We start from the raw sequence: 21,752 nt of genomic DNA on the forward strand, positions 1-21,752 counted from the left end.
TGAGCAGTGTGGAGGAAGACGTTGGGTCTAACCCAGGGGACAGATGTGGGACATATTGGGTCTAACCCAGGGGACAGATGTGGGACATATTGGGTCTAACCCAGGGGACAGATGTGGGACATATTGGGTCTAACCCAGGGGACAGATGTGGGACATATTGGGTCTAACCCAGGGGACAGATGTGGGGCATATTGGGTCTAACCCAGGGGACAGATGTGGGACATATTGGGTCTAACCCAGGGGACAGATGTGGGACATATTGGGTCTAACCCAGGGGACAGATGTGGGACACATGGGGTCTACAGGAAATGGACGGGGTGTTCACAAGCAGCAATAAGGACGGTTCAGCAAGCGGAATACTTCCTATTTAGAGTTATCGTTGTGTAATCTGAGCATCCAAACTTTTAATTAAAATAAGAATTAATTAATTAATTAAGATTAACATTGACATTTTATTTCAACAAATTTCATTCAGAACTGGCAAGAAGAAAGACTATACAGTGACAAACAAAATAGCCCACATTGCTAGTATGAAATTTAATAGATTCACAACGTAGCAAGTAGATCGGGAAAATTGCGATATTGTCTGCCCTCCTCTTTTTTTAAACGTGCTTTAACTAGTCTAATGAACAGATTAAATTCATACGAACAAACGGTTATTAATTCAGAATTCACTCAGGGTGACCACATGAAACTGAAGAACTCAAAAGCAAATACCACCCTTAACCAGAGACTACCGAGCCCTGCCAGCCGTGGTGAGAGCCACACTGAGGGGGAACCTTCAACAGAACCACCTTGTGTTCCGTCGGCACTTGAAACACTTTATCCATTCTGTAACTTTGTGTAAATGCCTGTCCCACCTCGGGACAAAGGCAAGATTTGACTCGCTCTCAATCCATACCAGAAAAGGTAGTTAGTATTAGCGGACTTAGGCCTTAAAAACACAAGCCTGCCATTAAGATTAAGATGTCTTAGCACTGGTGCTTTTTGTCGCTGCTGTCTTTGTGTTGTTATTGTTGTTTTGCTGTTTTTTCCCTTTGCCTGTTTGCTTGGCCGCGTCCTTTCTAATTAGCCAACTTAAACCCACAGCAGGACAGAAGCCCACGCTATCCGGGCGAGATAAGGACACCCTATTACCGACTAACAAAGAGGAGCACCCGAGGAATTTTCATTAGAAAGAAGCTTCTCGCCGCTCAGCACCCCACGGGGGAAACTACAATGCCACAAAAGAGCTGCCAGCTGGGTTGTTACCTCATAACTAGAAGTTTCCCCCGGTCCCTTAGGAAATAAAAGCCAGATAGAACTTGCAGTAAGAGGATACAGTAGGTTACTTCCTGTCTGAGGAGGGCATAAGCCTCCTCAAACATTGGTGTACTAAGCAAAAAAGGAAAACTCTGTGGACAGACGGCCCCAGAACACCTCTGTTCCTCGTCACCCACACACAGAAGGCCCTCGGGGGCCCTCAGGGGCCCTCGGGGGCCCCTGGGGAACGTGCTTTGGCTGTCATTAATTAACCGCCTTGTTTTGGTGCTGCCCGTCGCATTCTCTTTCAATGAGCGGTCCAGAGAGCGGCCGCTGGCAGCGGGGAGCGCCGAGCCTGTCTGCGCTGTCAGAGCGGAGTGCTGCTGGCCGTTTCATATGGAAATCGACGCGACGGAACGCAGTCAATTGCCAAACAACTGACTTTGGCTCTTACCGCTGCACACGGGAGGGAGACAAACAAAACCGAATGGGGGTTATTTTGGCAGAGGCACAAGCGCATTAAAGGGGGAGGAATGGCGGGACAGTGAGGGGGGGGGGGGGGTCTATTGAGACATGTATTCTTGTAAAGAGCACTCATCAGTAAAATTTTGATAAATGTTTTAACAACTATACAGGTCTGCCGAATGAATGGAGCTCGCCTACGGCAATTAAGGAGGCCATTCAGCTGCCTAATGTTTCCGTGGATACTAAAACAGTGCACACTGCACACAGTGCCACCGCTCCATCCCCTGTGTCACTGAGACTGGAACCTAGACCCGGAGAGCCGCGGGAAAAAAAAAGAGAAAAGGATCGGAGCAGAGTTTTTTTTTTTCTGCCAAGTGTGCTCACTTGTGCTCGGCTCCTTTCTAATGCAGCGTTTCTGCTGCTCAAAGGCTTTAGGGTCCTATACCGGAAAGGACTTTCCCTTAGCATGTGTGAGGTGGCGCTGTCCTATGTTGGCACCGTGTTCCTAATGGAGGACAACGAGATTTAACGATGAAAAGGATGATTTGTTTATTTCGTAATGATGCACTGAATGGAATACACAGTGCATGTTGTCAACATGCAATTCATGTGTTATCTATTAATAAAATGAATAACTTCTATGTCAGTGTTGTCCTGGGTTCAATGTTTCCGTTGTAAGACTGCGTTGACTAAGTATTTACTTTGAGGAGAGTTGCAGATTTTCCGGGCAATAATTATGGGGCAGAAGCACTCAGAACAGCAGAAATATATCAATAGGGTCATGGGACGAACCAAGCACGTCTGGGGCCAGTGATCAGCATGGTGTTTTTCTCTTGTTGGGCTCTTTCTATGGTTATATATTAGTCCAGTTAGGGCGCACGCTGCCATGTTTAGTTATTTTCTTGCCGACGCAGGCACGCCATGTGACATCCTCAGTGTTGAAGTTAAGAAAGCACTGACCCAAATAGTGGACTAGAGGTGAGTGAATCCTCACACAATGTTCAATCTGCAGCCTGCAGTCCAACCACATGGGGAAAATATGTCTTGAAAGTAAAAGAAAATTCTTCCAATATTTGTTGAATAAACACAACAACAACTTACTTCTAAATTACATTTTTTGGGTTACTTGATTCGATTTTTCACTTGATTATAAGTGTAACAAAATATATTACAGTATGTTATTGTTCACGACTTAAAGATTTCTGTTGATCGAAATTCTCTGAAAAAGATATACAAGATAAGCTAGGCCGAAAGCATATTACCATGAGTTGGTTGTTCACGATTCCTCAAGTAGGCTTACATTTACAAGAGTACTGTGTGTGTTATTTATACAGTACTTCAGTGAGTGTTGAGTTGTCGTAAAACGTTTCACTCCACAACATTTAAAAGACACTTCTTCATCTTCTAGCTGGCTTTGAACTCACCGGTCAACTTTAAAGAATGACAATTGGCCACACACAGCCATCGTGAGGAAAGACCTCTCATTGAGAAGGGGCAAGAACTTCTGTTAAACAGAAGACTTTGCTCGTTCAGAGTGTGCACAGAAGCACCGGTCGCATTAACAGCAGAGGTGAAATTCCCTCCTCCAAGTCTTGGCATCAACATGTTATTAATCAATCACCAACCGGTGGTTAATCGGCTGATTAGGTGCTAAATAAACAGACAGGGCCACACTCTCCCCAACACCGTGTTCCCCGTCCTGCCAACACTGTTTATTAACTACATCCGCAGTATTCTGTCACGGCAGCACTTCTGAATAATTTGTTTGGATCAGGGCATCTGCACTTTGATTTTTGCCCGGTAATTGGTCATTATAGTAACCTGTTAATAACAATAACAAACAACCCCGAGTGATCTGCATGGATAACGATGAGGCTGCTGAGGTGTTGGAATATTAAAATCTCCAACTTCTCCACACTGTGTGTAGGGTATATTAGGTTAAATAAAACACAAAGTACTGAAAAAAGCAACTTTTTCACATGTTTTCTTTATTAGCTTTGATTGTTTTGATAGATACTTGAGTCTGCTAAAATACACCGGTTAACAAAGTTGCAAGTGGGTTGGTTCCTAGGTGTCTACAGATATATAGCCTATTCTTTCCCTTCAGGTCAGAGCTGTTGCTTAGGTAGAAACCGGTGCTTTCCACGGCAGCTGCAGTGTAATTAGTTGCTTGATTCACGGTAAGGAGCTTACATACTAAAGGGTTGAGCAAAAAGAAAGCAGATTACATTTGGAGATGCAGGATCGAGGCAGGCTACAACTGTAGCAGACCTGACAAACGGCTGACAAAAATAACACCAGTTCCCATGTCTCTCCTATAAAGTGTGAATAAAATCTCTCTCGATGCATAATAATGTAGGGCTCATCACCGCGGGTGATTTGCACCCTGATAAGAGCATTCCTCTGAATGAGGTTTGTACCAGCAGCAGAGCTTTCAGTGCTCAGTTAGTCACATGCTCTCTTCTGTTACCTAGCAACAGTAAAGCTCAGGCAAAAGTTCTCCGAGAGAACTTCCAATCTGCCTCGCGCTAACCTTTTCCACACACACAAACACACACATGCACGCAGGCGCGCGCACGCACGCAAACACACACGCACGCGCGCGCACACACACACAAACACATACACACACACACACACTAAGACACTTAGACCCTAATCAATACTTTTTTTTGTTTACTAAATAATCAATTAAGTCTTCTGTGACTCAGATCCAATTGACGGGTCATTTAGATATAAGAAGAGATATTAATTACAATTAAACATATATCGAATTGGAATTCCTTAAAAAATCCCGCGGAAGGCTAAGAAACATTAAATAAATGTATATTAATATGAAGTTTAGTTATATTGAAGGTCTCCCTGGGAATCAGCCGTTGTTTTTTCAGTTTGGCTTTGAGCAACAAGTGATGAGCAGCAAGTGGAATGCGAGGCACTGGATGAAGCCAAACAGAAGTGTAAAATCCACCTGTTCCTGCACCACCTAAACACACCATCAAACAACAATCAATGAATGAAATGAGCTCACCTTGGGAATGGCACTTGGATACACAAAACAGCAGGCCGACAGAGAGTTGTATGAGTAGTGTTCTCCACATTGTGTCCCGGCTGTGCCTTCCAGCTCCGCCTGAAGCCGAGCAGATGGAAGAGCTCTTGGGACTGGGATACGGGTGCCCTCCTCTCGCTTTCTTGTCCGGCTAGGAGTTGATGAAAAGGGGCGTGGACAAAGTCCAAGACAAAGTCCAAGACGGCCTCCACACCCGCACCCACCCCCATCCTGGCCCTCAGGATAAATCCCGTACTTAGGCCCAGGAATCTGCATAATGCTATAGCCCCGGCTGCGCGTGACTCTGTTCCTCCCTGCGTTGTTGATAATTCGTGCTTTAATTCGGCTGACTCGTCATCACTGATTGCTTAGGTTCATATTTCGTAATAACAGGCCTAAACTATGCACTAAAGACATGGAAGACAATTAGAAATGGGTTATAAAGTAAATATTGAGCCAAAGAAATATTATTCAACTATTAATATAATTAATTTATACTAAAAACTTCAAAAAGAAAAAGTCCACAACGTGTATGCATTGAAAGCTTTCCAAAGTAAAGTGCGGGTAAAAAGTCCTCGTTATAATAAGCCTACTTGTTGTCGAATTAGACACAACGGAGGACCGCGTGGTGAACTCGCCCGATGAGAAGCGCGACAGCGCGACCGTGTGGAGCCCCGGCGTCCAGCACCCACCTCCACACGGCCCGACACCACCCACAGGTCACACCGCGGACGTGACCGGACGGGGTGCGGTTGCCATGGGCAACGCTGCAGTCCAGCAACCGAAACTTTTTGGTATCCGAATGCGACCTTGAAGCCTGAGGTGTACTTGCGGTCTTCGCTGCGGTACTTTGAGTATGGTCTCCCCGCACAGAAACCCGAAAGACCTCATACAGATGATCAGGAGCACCACCGAGGTAGGCTGCTCCGGTGCACAACAAAGCTTTAAGTTTTTTTTTACTAGTTTGTTTACAATACGATTTGCTGAGAAATCAAACACCGTTTCCCTTCAGTTTTTCTCAGAAAGTGGGAAAATGTGTCTCTGAATGAATAATGAATTGCGTTTGATTTTTCCTATCTTGCCTCATTAAATCGCAGCAATGTTAGATTGCGTTGCATCGATACCCTGGAAAAATATATTATCAAATAAAATATATTATTATTATTATTTGTTTTACCGTTGATTGCTTTCACAATATGTCTTACACAGGACATGGATGGTATGCACAAGTATTTGGGGAGAACTTCACCGGAGGACCAGGCCGAGGTGGCGCCGCTGTGGGCCCGGGTGAAGGATCAGACCGAGGTGGGGCCTCTGCGGTCCCGGGTGGAGGACCAGACCGAGGTGGCGCCGCTGTGGGCCCGGGTGGAGGACCAGACCGAGGTGGCGCCGCTGTGGGCCCGGGTGAAGGATCAGACCGAAGTGGTGACCCTGCGGTCCCTGGTAGATGGGCAGACCGAGGTGGGGCCTCTGCGGTCCCGGGTGGAGGACCAGACCGAGGTGGGGCCTCTGCGGTCCCGGGTGGAGGACCAGACCGAGGTGGGGCCTCTGCGGTCCCGGGTGGAGGAGCAGTCCGGGCTGATTGGGGTGTTGAAGCAGAGGTCCGACCTGGCGCGTCTCCGCTGCCAGGCGCTGCAGAAGGTCAACGAGGAGCTGGAGGCTCGAGTGGCAGACGGGCAGAAAGAGCTGGACTCGGAGAGAGCGAGGGTAAGGCTGTTGGAGAAGAGGTTCAACGACCTGGCCGTGAACCATCAAGGGATTGTCGTGTTCAAAGACGACTATAAAAGACACAATTTACAGCTTTTAGAGGAAAACAAACTTTTAAGGTCAGAGAACGAGGCGCTCTTTTCACAGAAATTAGTAGATCAAGAGACTCTAATAAGTAAACTGCGACAAGATATTCACCTGAATGAAAAGAAACACGAAGATATGGAAAAGTACTTAAGGTGATTGCAGCCCTTCTTAAAACACGTTCTCTAATACGTGGTTCCGTGTGTAGCATTTGCAGGTCACTTAAACACCATTATTTTCAACATTTTAAGGGACCAAGAAGCTGGATGGAAGGCAAAGATGTTAAAACAGAAATACCTTACACAATGGCAGGAAGCAGCACAGTTAAAAAGACTTCGTGACACCCAGGACAGTCTTAAATCAGCAGAGGATGTGTGTAAAGGTGGGTATGGACTTCTTCAATATCCGTTGTTCTTTATTGTATAATATATTCTTTTTTAAGTTGCATCCTGTTTGGTCAGATCTGAAGCACCAGCTACAAGAGGCAGGAGATGGACGTGCTTTGATGGAGACCGAAATGAAGCAGACGATAAACAGCCTCTGGGCAGAAAAAGACATCTTCATTAATCTGTCGGTCGAAAGAGGAAAAGTCTTGCAGGTAGGATGAAATATATTCCACGCGCGGTCTCGTGCCTAAAACTGATTGCCGTGTGCGGGAGCGCACACCGCCTGCTGTAGCGCCCAGTTTATATTTTTATACAGCTGCTTTAATCTGGATCAAACCGTCATAACGGGCAAAATACACACGACTTTATATCCATGGTAAGAGCAAAGATACCTCCCAGATTAATCACAATTATTTCCAAAGAAGTGTTGTAGCGCAGGTATGACGTTTAGGAGATATATACAGTATTGTTTCCAATGTAGGTGTTTCGTAGGTAATATCCTGTATTTGTGTAATTATTGAATGTTAGCCTGAATTAAGAAATTATCTATATTGAAATTAAGGATTGCTTTTGCCTGAAAATAACACCCATATCTTTTTACCAGTTGAAATATCTTATAAGGGCCAATAAACCAGATACATGTAGTTTCCTACTTACCGAAAAGTGATGCAGCGCCGCACTTATTACTGAAATTTCATATTGCAGGAAAAGCAAGAGAAAATTCAGCAGTTGGAGATCAAGTTGGAAGAAGTGGAAAAGGTGAAGACCAGAGCAGAGAACAGGTATTCGATTGAAACTTGTGCTGTAGGATTGGTCTTTGATAACCAACAAATCTTAACGGAGTTTGTAGCAAACCCTTTATCTAAATTATAATTGAGAAACCAACCGTTTGTGTACACCTCTGCTTCAGGTTCAAGCAGGAAGCAGAAGCGGTCAACATTAACGTGAAGGTTATGAATCTCCAATGTGCTCTTGATGAAGCAGTGAAGAAAAACGAGAAGGCCAGAGAGGTTGGTTACAACAGAACAACTTTACTGTTTTATCAAGGAAATATATTGTATAGCCTTGAAAGCATGTGTGTGATTATTCCATAGAACTTTGAAGCCTACAAAGACCACAGCTCCTACCTACTCACCCGGGAAAAGGAGCTAAATGCACAGCTTCGCAACATGTTTGGTTGAACAACGATGCTTCAGCAACGACGCGACTGATCAACAATAACGAAAATCGTTGTTCGTTGCAACTTAACATTTACATATGGGAAAAATAAAAATTTAAAAAGACCAAAGATACAATATATCGTTTCTTTATTCCTTCGACAACTTTAACATTTTCTTGAGGACAAGATGCTGCAGACACATCATAGAGAACTGTACAAACAGGAGCGAGAGCTTTAGGAGCCGTGCTCCTTTTCCAATCTCGCTGCCTTCTCGATCACCTCCTCGATGGCTCCCACCATGTAGAAGGCCTGCTCTGGGAGAGCGTCGTACTCGCCTGCGGAACAAAGGAACGCGTGAGTACATCTCCCAAAAATGACTTCCATCAATAAAGGGCTGAACGATTAATCTAACTCAAACCAACGGGGGGGGGGGGGGGGGGATTGGTTGCTGTTACTGACTGGAGATCAGTAAGATTCACATTTCGTTTTCTTGTACCCCCGAACACACACACACACACACACACACACACACACACACACACACACACACACACACACACACACACACACAAAGTGAATCAACTGAAGCTCAGTGGTGATCTCTGTGCGTCTTACCATCGAGAATGGACTGGAAGCCTTTGATCGTCTCCTTCAGGGGCACCAGCTTGCCTGCGTGGCCGGTGAAGACCTCTGCGACCTGGAATGGCTGGGACAGGAAACGCTGGATCTTACGAGCGCGGGCTACCGTCAACTTGTCCTCCTCAGACAACTCATCCATTCCCAGGATGGCGATGATGTCCTGCAGAGACTTGTAATCCTGAATGGGAGAGAAGGTTGGGGAGGTTACAGACGGCCCATGTGGAACAGTATTCAACGGCAGGTCATTTAGCGGACACCTTATCTAGAGCCACTTGCAGTAAACACAGATTCATGTCAGCAAGGGGTAAATAGCGGCAGGCTGCAGGGATTGAATCAGGTTTAACGACAAGGTAGAATATAGGTACTAGGCAATATAGAATTAGGGACTAGGCAGGCTAGATTGAGGGGGCCAGGTAGAATAGGTAGACTCCATTTAGGGACTAGTAAGACTCCATTTAGGGACTAGGTAGACTATGTTAAGGGACTTGGTAGAATAGGTGGAATAGATTTAGGGACTAGGTAACTAGATTTAGGGACTTGGTAGAATAGGTGGTAAAGATTTAGGGACTAGGTAACTAGATTTAGGGACTTGGTAGAATAGGTGGTATAGATTTAGGGACTAGGTAGACTATGTTAAGGGACTTGGTAGAATAGGTGGTATAGATTTAGGGACTAGGTAGACTATGTTACGGGACTTGGTAGAATAGGTGGTAAAGATTTAGGGACTAGGTAACTAGATTTAGGGACTTGGTAGAATAGGTGGTATAGATTTAGTGACCAGGTAGACTCGTTATCAGGACTAGGTAGACTCGATTTAGGGACAAACCTGGAGGATCTTCTGCACCCCACGAGCGACGTCGTAATGCTCTCCTCCCACGATGTTGGGGTCCATGATACGGGAGGTGGAGTCCAGGGGGTCCACGGCGGGGTAGATACCCAGCTCAGCGATGGCACGGGACAGCACGGTGGTGGCGTCCAAGTGGGCGAAGGTGGTGGCGGGGGCGGGATCTGTCAAGTCGTCAGCGGGGACATAGATGGCCTGGAGGACATCACGGGATACGTTAGTTCAAGATTCAAGATGGTTCATTGCCCCATGCACAACAATTACAGCCGCAGTCACTGGCAACGAAAGTCTCAGGCTCCTTCAACTATGCAATATGAAATAAATAAGAAAAACACAAACTGGACATGGAGTTATTAGGATAATATTAAAATATAATAGCTGTGAACGAAATTGAATACTGCGCATGAATTAATTAGAATAAAAAAATAATAACTTTAAATGCAATAGAATACTCTATATGGAATATAACGTGTAATATGTACCGATGTAGAAGAGTTGAGTGGTTATGTAAAATAGATATCTGGTCATCTCTTATTTTCTATTGCTACAATGTACATTTTCATCACTTTGGTACAAACCTATGGTTTTTGAGTAAATAAATAAATGAACTTGAACTTCAATCAACACCATGTACTTTTTCCCATTACGGCTTGATAAGATAGCCCTTAGCTATAACTCATCGTCGGAATAGTTTACCCTTTTGAATGACGTCAAGAATTAACCAACAGAATCTAAGCTGCTAAGCAAGCCGAGAACACCAGAATGTTTTTAGAACGATCTCATAATTCCCAATAAGCACTGTCGTTTGTAGTTTCTACATGATTCAAATCCCAGTAGAAAGGGGATGGTTCAATCCGTGTAGGAATGACTACAGCTGCTCTGAGGTGTGCATCATGCCGAGACGTCTACCTGGACAGAGGTGATGGAGCCCTTCTTGGTGGTGGTGATTCTCTCCTGCATGGTTCCCATGTCTGTGGCCAGGGTTGGCTGGTAGCCCACAGCGGAGGGGATACGACCCAGAAGGGCAGACACCTTGAGTACAGAGAGACATCGGAGCTCAGTGTCACGGTTGGCGAAACCTTAAGTCTCCCATGTCAAACGAACCAATCGAGTCAAGTACGACGCTCGGTGGGAGTTGATGCTGACCTCTGACCCCGCCTGGGTGAACCTGAAGATGTTGTCGATGAAGAGGAGCACATCCTGACCCTCCTGGTCACGGAAGTACTCTGCGACGGACAGACCGGTGAGGGCCACGCGGGCGCGGGCGCCTGGGGGCTCGTTCATCTGACCGTACACCAGCGCCACCTGGAAACACCGGAACACACCTCGTTAGTTACCGCCTGGCGTTCACATCAACGAGAGCCCGCAAGGCCGGCCCGAGGGGAATGATGAAGGGCTAGGGCTGCTCGGTTATGGAACATAATGGTCAACATTGAAATCCGATTATTATCGGGATTATACATGATGCATTTATTCAGCATTTCTCAACAACACTGTAACTGAGAACTTCGAAATTTCCCCTTAAAAAAAATACACAGAATGTTCAAATAGATAAAATTATGTATCCAGCTGTTCTGCCACTCCTATAAAATAAAAGTTTCTAAACGATTATTTAAGTTTGGAGATCGTTTGACCCAAAAATCAAAATGGCGATTAAAATGTGATTAATTGCACAGTCCTAAGAAGGGCCTCACCTTGGAGGTGTCGTCCTTGAGGTTGATGACTCCAGACTCAATCATCTCGTGGTACAAGTCGTTACCCTCACGGGTACGCTCTCCCACGCCGGCGAACACAGAGTAACCGCCGTGGGCCTTGGCCACGTTGTTGATCAGCTCCATGATCAACACGGTCTTACCCACTCCGGCACCGCCGAACAGACCTGAGGAGACGTCAAACGAACACAGATGAGACGTGGACATTAGGGATTGAACAACCAATAGGTAAGGAATAAACCAAGTGACAAGGGGGGGGGGGGGGGTCCTGTTAACGATGGCCAGCAACCTCAACTCTGCCGCATCACCATCCTCAAAGTGGTTTATTCCATGTCGACCACCAACTGTGTTTAGACATGAGTTACTCTAATCTATAACTTCATGGTTGTTGTTTTTTTTATCGACTTTAATATAACTCAAAAAAATAATAATTGCACCTGGCACATTTAGCATATCTTTTTTTTTCTTTTTTGTCAAGGAGCCATCAGGCGGATGGTTGCATTGGACTATAGTTGTTCAGATTGGATCTGTAGCGCATTGACTCAGAACCGTTAGAAAAAGGCAAAAGGTGTCTGGTTGCACACCCATGTGACGTTATCAACCAATCAGGATTGAGTATGTCTCAAGGCTCCAGTATCACACCAACTGACCGATCTTGCCCCCCTTGGCGTAGGGAGCCAGCAGATCCACGACCTTGATGCCCGTGACCAGGATCTCCTGCTCCACGCTCATGTCTGTGAACTCTGGGGCTTCAGCGTGGATAGGGGCGGTCCTGCAGGGCAAAGACACTCGTTAGTACCACGCTAATTAAAACAGAGTGCAGTACTTTCCATTATACACCGGGCTGGGTGAGAGTCCTCTAGTATTCTATGATCAGATTATATACAACTTTATTAATAATCCCTCGTAGGAGAAAGAGAGAAAAACACGGGATAACAATACAAAGTACTAATGCAATTTAAAAATAGACGCTAAGGGAACTGCTAAACTAAATGCTAAAGTAAGGACAAGACAATACAAACCGAACAAACAACAAACAGGGCAAACAAAACAGAATGTACAAACTATATAAACGATAAATAATTAGTGTTAGGTGTCAATTATAAAGTGGCTAAGTTCCATGTGGTACTTCCTAGAACTTAAAAGATGGTACTTAGTATAGTGTAGAACCTTATCCTGGCTGTCTTTGTTATACAGTGAAATGTGTAAACCTAGTTATTGTTAGTGCTTGGCACTTGGTCCTATGAACATCCTTGCTGTACCGACAGCGATATATTGGTACTTTCTTCTGACAAATGTACTTAATGCAAGTCACTTTGGCTAAACAAGCTCAATGTAAATGTACTCACTGCTTGGTGCTGATGGGACCCCTCTCGTCGATGGGCTCTCCGATGACATTCATGATCCGGCCCAAGGTCTCTGGGCCCACGGGGATCCTGATGGGGGCCCCGGTGTCCAGCACCCGCTGCCCGCGGACCAGACCCTCGGTACCGTCCATGGCGATGGTGCGGACGGTGTTCTCCCCTTAGAAAACGAGAACCCCATGTCATTCACTGGACCCGTTGTTAAAGCCTAGGAGTTAACCGTTTAGGGGTTAACCTTGAACTGACTAAGTCCAAAACAAACAACGCACCAAGATGCTGGGCCACCTCCAGGACCAGCCTGCTCTCTCGGCCGGCCACCTCCAGGGCGTTCAGGATGGGGGGCAGGCCTTCGTCGAACTGGACGTCCACCACAGCGCCGATGACGGCGACGATGCGGCCGTTGGCGATGATGGCCTCGGCGGCAGGGGCCACATAGCTCCTCTCTGTGAAGGACAAGCGCCGGAGGGTCAGATAATTCTGCTCAAAATACAAGGGAAGTCGCGGCGTCTGGTCTCAGGGTTGAATCGGATTATAGGTCATTAACATAAAATCACATCCCAATCCGGGACCCGAATTTGGATGCATAAAACGTATTGGTAAAATAACGTCATTCCGTTTGAAACTATAGTGTTCAATATCTAGAGACGGTGTCACTGAAGGCTCAAACAGAGCAGACCTTGACGCGTGGTTGAACCATTTGCGTGCAGACTATTGACAAGTCGCTCTTAGCCGCGTAGCTAACAGCTAAAGTTACGGAGGTCACCGAGTAGGACGTCAGAAATAAGCCGTCAACGCAGGAACCAGGTAATGCAAAACGAAGGAATACCAATGGAGTTTCATCCACGTTCAAACACGGATTCCTTATACTGAATACGCCCGTAGTCGCAGATGAATGAGACGGTGAAGGTTGTCGAGGCCTTCGGCCCGGCGTGCAGCCTCCGCAGCTGCCAATGTCAAGTCCCTGGAATCGGTTTTCGTTAACTCTGACAACCCCCAAACATAAATTTGGATTACTTACGTGAATAAAGGGTAGCATTTCTGCCCGTGAGGTGTTTGAGGGTGTTGACCTGGGGGTTGAAAGCCCGAAGGGCCCCTGTGCAGCAGCGTCCCACAGCACCCAACATGTTTAAGATGGCTGAAGGTCTTGAATGGAACGACCGTCTGCTGTGGTGTACTGTGCAGTGCTGGGACGGCGCACGCGCAGCTTATTGTGCTCTCCTTCCCTTTGCCGCTAGAGGGCGGAAGATGCCCGTATACATTTATACCTCCAAAAGACCCATTCTTTTGACCTTGTCATGCCCAACCTCAGTAACGGGAAAAGGAAATAAGGAGGCAAGATCAGTAAATCACTGTAGGTTATCGGTTGTTTGAGTCTAGATATTATCCATGTATGCAAATATTTTATTTTTTTAACATGTTTTATTATTTGCCACATGAACTAACATATTGACTTTCATTATTTGCCATGGAACATTCAACAAGGCCAATATTTCAAAAGTATAAGATTTGTTTGAGATTCAGTTTTGTTCATATTTGTTGAAATTCTGTATTCATCCTGACAGCCAGGGGCTCAGCTAGCCCATTTTTAGGGGTGCTGAAGCACCCCTAAAAAGGGGCTCAGCACCCCTAAAACTTGGGAGTAAGAAATGTTATTCTAAAAATTATATTTGTTCGTCTTTGAAATTGTTAAATAATGTCCAAAACATAAAATCTTTTGAGTTAGTTGAACCAATGTTAAAATTATGAAGTTATTTTTCAATAGAAATATTTTTTGTTTTTGTGTGAAAAAAGGGTGGGTGGTGTGGCAGTGGGGCTCATTGAGTGCTCAGCACCTCTAAAGCTCTGACCCTAGAATCGCCCCTGCTGACAGCTATCAATAAATCAAATGCTCTGACAAAGAAAATATAGAAATCTGTTTTCTTTGGCTGTCGCAGGCCTGGAATAAGCTGTTATTCAGATCAATCATTTCATTCGACCTGAATGAAATTATGGGATGGCCTACCTGCATGTCGACCTATCTTCCTGCCTACCTGCGCACACTCCGCCCGTTCATTCATTGCGCATGAACAGAGTCTTCCACAGGTCAGGTCGACCTATCATGAAGCTAGCCAGCTGGTCATGTGTATTGGAGGAGTGGCTTCAGAGGGAGGTTCCTGCAAGTTGCCTACCCTACCTTTAATCTGATTTGGAGATGGCATTAAAGGTCATCATTGTGTGGTCTTGCTCAGCCATCACTCATTGCAACATTCCTTTGTGTCAGAGAGTCTCTCCTCTAAGTGGCTGTTAGCCCCGAGGTTCTGGAATATTGGGGCTCCCCCCCCCCCCTACCGAACCCAAACCGGTCTCCTCAGGACCGGCCCCGGCCTGCACCAGCACCGCCGGCAGGGTCAGAGGTCAACACCTTGTGGACCTTTGACCGCATCACTTATTTTTTTGCAGAACAGCTACTTATTACTTACTTTCCTTTTAATTAGTTTGTAGAGCAACGGCCTCTGACCAAATTCCTGTTCATGAGAAACAGGTTGACTATACATTAATAAAATACAAGCATTGGTTGGACGCAATACAACTCTCCGGTCAAATGTCTTGACAAGAATTGTTAGGCGTGCTTGTCAGTGGCTCGCAACTTACTGATGCCTCTTTCAATGTCTTGGAAACGACAGCTGTGAAACGCAGCTGGGAAGAACGCCTACTTCATCACAGTATACAAAGCTTTAAAACAATTAGCCAACGGACTAGATTTGCCATCACCTCCAGTACCCCAATGAGCTGCTGAAGAATAACGTCATATGTTTGTTCTTTTTATACTCCTGTCCGAAAGGGGGTAACGGACTAGATTTGCCATCACCTCCAGTACCCCAATGAGCTGCTGAAGAATAATGTCATATGTTTGTTCTTTTTATACTCCTGTCCGAAAGGGGGTATTGTTGGAAGAGATATCTTTCATTTGTGCACGATCTATCAAGGAATATTTACCAGGGTTTTCCCATTAAAGGTATATTCTAATTAATTAATGTATCAAATAATCCCCCCACCCTAATGTAATATCAAAATGCTTCCGTGAAGAAACTCTCTAGTGTTCTTTGATTTATCTCCATTAACCCTCTAAGACTCAGGTATTTTCGGAGTCTCTTCATTTTTCCTGTTACCTGAGAATTCCTTCCACCCCCGTATCATCTTGTTGGTAATTTATGTCCTAAGGCCAGAGAAGACTTAAGGTCTCTAAATGAACACAACCCCTGCAAGAGGTCAAGCAGCCTAAATAAAAAAAATCCTTAAAAAGGGTTCCCTAAAAAAGAAAATCCCTACAAAAAAAACAGAACACACGTTGTTTAAAAGGAAGGATTCTAGGTTTCTATTGTATGATATTTCAGTAATTTATAGGTCACACCCTTTCTTTGATCTATTGTATTTTAGTGCTTTTATAATTGTGTTGTGTATGTAACTCATAGTCCCGGTTGATAGTAGTAGTATTAACAGTGGTAGTTCTGGTAGAACCAACACATAATTGACTTCTGATTAGACAGGTCACCTGTCAAAGCGCAGGTCATCAAAGAAAGGTGAAATAACCATAATTCATCAAGCACTAAGCACTATGCACCTCTAACTCCTTTAGTATAACATCTGACCACTTCTCTTCCACAGAACACAACACTATTGCGTTTACATTCATCGGGCTGGTCTGAGTCGATCGGCATCAATATTCACCGTGATCTGTAGTATTTCCTCTGCGTTCATCAAAGTCCGCAAATTTTACGGGGCACAAATCGACCCACATCTCAGTGGAGTTGTAAATCAACACCAGCCCCCTTCCCTTGCCTGGGGCTGGAGCCTGGGCCTGGCCCCCCTCGGTTCCCTCCTCGCGTATAAAGCAGTAGGAGGGCCTGGCTCTGGGGACACTCTCTCTCCACACCCTGGACTGGCTGCTTCTGCTGCTGCTGCTGCTTCTGCTGCAGAGGAACCAATGAGCTGACTTCAGCGCACCGGTCACCCACCACTGCTGCTCTTCACATGGTACCTGCTCAGGTGTCAGCATTCTGATCTCGGATCAGAGTAGGGTTGAGAGGTTTACTGAGTTCTCAGCGGATTTTCAAACGGTGAGTGCAAAGATATAATGTTCTTTTTTCAGTGCATGTATTTCATCTTCATCACGTGGATTTTTAAAACGTGAAATTTTAGCAAACTGTTTTAATGAAGTGGTTTGCAAAGATGATTGTGTTACTCTGGTGGCATGGGGAGTCTGATCTATTCTCTTGTTTCTTTTGTGTTTTGATGATTCTCCTGCAGTTGGAGTCGTGATGTTCCACACCGGGACATGGGCAGTGCTCCTCATGGCACTGACAAGTGCTTTGGCCCAAGAATATTTTGAAGACAGAGAAGTGAAGCGGAAATCCAAAGACGTTTTGCACCCAAAGAGTCTTCATGATGGAGAAGGTAGGAAGATATCAGAGTGAATCAGGCCTTGGTAACTCTTTAGTTACACAGTCAATGTAAACAACAGCTTCCTCATCACCTTAATATAGAGGATCAGCTGCATGCTTTTGGAGAAGATCTGCTGACTACTTTATAATTCCCCAAAATGATGGCTGTTGGCTTTGGCTGGGCTTAGATGTTAATGTCCTACTGAATCAAAACAGGATATCGGTCTCTATTGGGCAACGTGACCTATTCAAGTCATGCGTAATAAAATAAAACTGAATTGGTTTGAGTTTGAAACTGCACAACTGCTGAGACAAAACCAAACAATGTCCTCACACTGATGTTCTCCCTGATGTTCACACACACACACACACACACACACACACACACACACACACACACACACACACACACACACACACACACACACACACACACACACACACACACACACACACACACACACAAACACACACACACACACACACACATACCTACACACACACACCCCAACACTCACTCACTCACTCTCTCCCTCATTTTCACACACACACACACACACACACACACACACACACACACACACACACACACACACACACACACACACACACACACAACCCCACACACACAACACACACCCAACACTCACTCACTCATTTACTCACTTACTCACTCTCTCACTCTCTCTCAACCACCCCCACCCCCCCCCCCCACGCCCACCCGCCCACAGCGTCGGTGGACGAGGACTGCGGCCTGGAGCTCTCCTTCCTGCTGGACAGCTCGGAGAGCGCCAAGGAGAACCACGAGCAGGAGAAGAGCTTCGCCATGGACGTGGTGGACCGCCTGCAGGGCCTTCGCCTGCAGACCGGCCGCGCGCTCAGCACGCGGGTGGCGCTGCTGCAGTACAGCAGCCACGTCATCACCGAGCAGACCTTCAAGCAGTGGCGCGGCGCCCAGGACTTCCGGGCCCGCATCGCCCCCATTGTCTACATCGGCCACGGCACCTACACCACCTACGCCATCACCAACATGACCCAGATCTACCTGGACGAGAGCAGCGCCAAGGGCAGCATCAAGGTTGCCATGCTGCTCACCGACGGCGTCTCCCACCCCCGGAACCCCGACATCTTCTCGGCCGTGGCCGACGCCAAGAACCAGGGCGTGCGCTTCTTCACGCTGGGCATCACGCGCACGGCCAACGAGCCGGCCAACGTGGCCCAGCTCCGGCTGCTGGCCAGCGCCCCGGTGTCTCGGTACCTCCACAACCTGCAGGACGCCGACATCATGGACAAAGTGCTCCGAGTGATCGTAAGTACGGCTCCACCGGTGGGAAGAACCGGGGGGGGGGGGGGGAGGCATGCGGCTTCAGGAGGTAGGGCGGGTCGGCTGGTAACCGGAAGGTTGCTAGTTCGACCCCCGGTTCCTCCTAGCTCGAGTGTCAAGGTGTCCCTGAGCGAGGCACCTCACCCTGGCTGCTCCAGACCAGCCGGCTGTCGCCTTGCATGGTTGACTCCGTCTGTTTGTGAATGTGTGCATGAATGGGTGAATGTGAGGCAGTGTTGTAAAGCGCTTTGAGTGGCCACTGGTAGATAAATGATAATAACAATAATTGATCTGTTTTTTATAGCGCTTTTCTAAATACTCAAAGACGCTTTACAAATAAGAAAGGAATACATACAGACAGTACAGACAATCAAACAAAAGGGAAAAAATAAACAACACCACAACAATAGGCAACACATTAAGAGAGCGGGAGAGAGTGGAAGATGGCGGAGGATGATTTGTCAAATGTTGTAGGTGGTCCTGAAGAGATAGGTTTTAAGTTGACTTTTGAATGCACAGTGTGTCAGAGTGTGTAAATGCAGGCCATTTCCATTCACCATTTACCATTTAAAACCGCAGAGCAATCATTGTGTATAAAAGGGGCGATGTGTGCGTTAAGGTTCAGTATGCATGTGTTCTGAGTTTACCTGTGAATGGGCGTGGTCACATTTTTGGGCAGCGACGGAACGGAGGCCGTGTCGTGTAGATACAAGCGCGAGAACGTCCATGACAGCCGGAGATTAGGAGTGTGTGCGTCTCAGCTCCTCTGTTGTGTCGAGATGGGGCTGAGACGTCTGCCTCTCGTGGGTAGTAAGGGCAGATGTGGGCCTGCTCAGGGATTTGGTCAACATACGTTCAGATGAATGCCGTCGTGTTTGGGGGGATTACCAGGAGGCCTCCTGACACATTCCTCCCAGTTGAAAGGTTCAGCTCCCGATCCGTGATCCACTACTGGTTCAGATAGAGCATTCGTGGACGTTGTTTCTGTTTTAGTCAACCAAAGCATTTCCACGTAAACGCTTATCAAGGCAAGGTTGGTTACGGTTTCATGTGTTCACAGCTGAGATCAGAAGTCTCTTAAATGACATGTTCAGCGCTCAGTTTCTCTAAAATAAGTATTTTATTTATATCGTCACAATAATCTACAATAAAATTAAATCGTTAACAGAAAAATCGTTAGCGACACAGCAAAAAAAGCGTTGTTGTTAATCTAATTCAATGTGTTTGTTGTCTTCCACAGACGGACTTGGCCAATGAGGGGGTGAGTAGTGCTACACTCACACAGAGTGATATACAGTATGTGTACTGGTGTGTAACCATGTGTAGCTCACCCTGTGTGTTCTGCGCAGTGCCCTCTAGCGCAGACCTGTGCCTGTGACAAAGGAGAGAGAGGACCGGCAGGCCCTGCGGTAGGAGCCCACACACACACACACACACATACATACATGAACACACACACACACATGCACCTGACGTACCCACGCACGCACGCACCCACAAGAACACACACACACACACACATAGATACATACATGAACACACACGCACCTGACGCACCCACGCACGCACACACGCACGCAGGCACGCACACAAGAACACACACACACACATGCACCTGACGTACCCACGCACGCACGCACCCACAAGAACACACACACACACACACATAGATACATACATGAACACACACGCACCTGACGCACCCACGCACACACGCACGCATGCACGCACACAAGAACACACACAAACACACACACGCACACTCACACACACACACACACACACACACACACATAGATACATGCACACACACATACACACGCGTACACGCACACACACATAGACATAGATACATGAATACACACACAGGTGTTAATGCGCACACAGAAACACACACATACAGACAAACACACACACACACACTCTCAGCACTCCAGAGGGCTTGTCAAAGTGTGTTTATTCCTGACATTCTGTGAAGTGGGAAGACCCCAGGAATGGTAACCGTCTGTCTGAACAATCAGGGTAATTGAGCCCTTCCCGATAGCTCGCAGGCGCGTGTCTGGTAGATGCAAAGCGACTTCAAGGTGGGTCCACCTAACCCGCACATTCTGTTAGTAATCCTCGGGCGCCGGCAGGAAGAGACACATAGATCCCCCAGGAAGACATATTTGTTCAGACTCCGTTACTGCGTTGCCTTATCACACATGACATGGAAACCACGGAAACCTGAGGGATGAGATTTGGTTCTTGTGGCTCCTCAATCCTCATAAAACCTGAACTTTGACCGCACGGACGCACACTGCTGGGGTCAGGCACACAGGGGATGAGAGCAGAGGTGTGGGCAAGAGTTGAACCTTGAGGCGGTTCGTGGGATGCTTCTGATTGTATAAAGCCGTCCATCCAAGCTGATCCTAGCTGAGTTATCATCTTTCATCCTTCACCCCTGACCCTTCATCTGATTAAGACACGAGAACTAATTCAGAAGTCTTGGTGTCATCCCATGAAACCGATACAGACCCATCTGACGAGCAGGTCGTCAGCATCGTATTGCATTTACATTTACATTTACATTTAGGGCATTTAGCAGACGCTTTTATCCAAAGCGACTTACAATAAGTGCATTTGTTACAATAAGTACATTTGTCATAAGAAGTGAAACAATATATCGCTGTCGGTACAGTAAAGATGTTCATAGAACCAAGTGCAAGCATTACAATCGCTAGGCTAACCCATTCCCCGTGTAAAGCAAAGATAGCAGCTACTGTAGATGCTACACAATTAAGTACCTTGAATAAGTGCAATGTACAAGTGCCAGGACGTACAACATTCAATGGTGGCTGTGCATTGGTTTCTATGCAGAGTCGAGGTGAACTCTGAACAGGTGAGTTTTGAGTCTTTTGCGGAAGCTGGTGAGCGACTCTACGATCCTGACATTCGTAGGGAGCTCGTTCCACCACTGAGGTCCCAAAACAGAGAAAAGTTGTGACTTCGCTGATCGACCTTTGCTTGCTTGTATCGGTGAGGTCAGTGAGTGTCCGCATCCTCTGGTGGCAGATGGCTACCTGGCTGTTAACCAGGTGCTTCCATCTCCCAGGGATTCCACACATTCTTACCTGCAGACGGAGTGGTCCCATTAGTTTTAATCGTCACAGACCAGTGGTTACTGGCGGACCACCACACGCCGTCCAGGTGCTGCAGAGAACTATGACCCTCCCTGACCCAGGGGACAAGATCCCTCATGCCCAGCTGATCCACCTTCTCCTCCCCCTCCTCCTCCTCCTCCTCCTCCTCCTCCTCCTCCTCCCCTCCTCCTCCTCCTCCTCCTCCCCCTCCTCCTCCTCCTCCTCCTCCTTCCCCTC

General features: G+C 46.6%; 4 protein-coding genes across 4 annotated transcripts in view; 2 read left to right on the top strand and 2 right to left on the bottom strand.

Annotated features, from left to right (window-relative positions):
* lrp2a (low density lipoprotein receptor-related protein 2a) overlaps positions 1–4,805 on the bottom strand; it is a gene marked incomplete at both ends in the record, with an annotated part of 72,209 nt that extends 67,404 nt beyond the window's left edge. Inside the window, one exon of the mRNA XM_079732632.1 lies at positions 4,736–4,805. Coding sequence (XP_079588758.1) covers positions 4,736–4,805 — 70 coding nt within the window. The remainder of the gene's footprint in view (positions 1–4,735) is intronic.
* An 804-nt stretch (positions 4,806–5,609) lies between these two features.
* On the top strand, positions 5,610–8,026 carry LOC307073888 (coiled-coil domain-containing protein 89; the record flags this gene model as incomplete). The annotated part of the gene is made up of 7 exons (XM_079733847.1): positions 5,610–5,669; positions 5,963–6,013; positions 6,131–6,699; positions 6,796–6,926; positions 7,006–7,142; positions 7,636–7,712; positions 7,841–8,026. 7 exons carry the CDS (start codon positions 5,610–5,612, stop codon positions 8,022–8,024), a joined length of 1,209 nt encoding a protein of 402 aa, XP_079589973.1. The 3' UTR covers positions 8,025–8,026.
* LOC307072539 (ATP synthase subunit beta, mitochondrial-like) lies at positions 7,942–13,801 on the bottom strand. Its single transcript, XM_079731864.1, has 10 exons — positions 13,667–13,801; positions 12,918–13,091; positions 12,634–12,808; positions 11,935–12,056; positions 11,267–11,451; positions 10,719–10,877; positions 10,482–10,604; positions 9,555–9,767; positions 8,705–8,906; positions 7,942–8,424 (listed from the first exon to the last, which is right to left on the bottom strand). Exons 1-10 carry the CDS (start codon positions 13,770–13,772, stop codon positions 8,324–8,326), a joined length of 1,560 nt encoding a protein of 519 aa, XP_079587990.1. The 5' UTR covers positions 13,773–13,801; the 3' UTR covers positions 7,942–8,323.
* Positions 13,802–16,617: 2,816 nt separating this feature from the next.
* col28a2a (collagen, type XXVIII, alpha 2a) overlaps positions 16,618–21,752 on the top strand; it is a 19,145-nt gene continuing 14,010 nt past the window's right edge. The window contains exons 1-5 of the mRNA XM_079733442.1: positions 16,618–16,745; positions 16,936–17,082; positions 17,801–18,378; positions 19,634–19,654; positions 19,743–19,802. Coding sequence (XP_079589568.1) covers positions 16,947–17,082; positions 17,801–18,378; positions 19,634–19,654; positions 19,743–19,802 — 795 coding nt within the window. The 5' untranslated portion in view covers positions 16,618–16,745; positions 16,936–16,946. The remainder of the gene's footprint in view (positions 16,746–16,935; positions 17,083–17,800; positions 18,379–19,633; positions 19,655–19,742; positions 19,803–21,752) is intronic.

Source organism: Pollachius pollachius (assembly GCF_949987615.1).
Source record: "Pollachius pollachius genome assembly, chromosome: 3".
Classification (NCBI taxonomy): domain Eukaryota; kingdom Metazoa; phylum Chordata; class Actinopteri; order Gadiformes; family Gadidae; genus Pollachius; species Pollachius pollachius.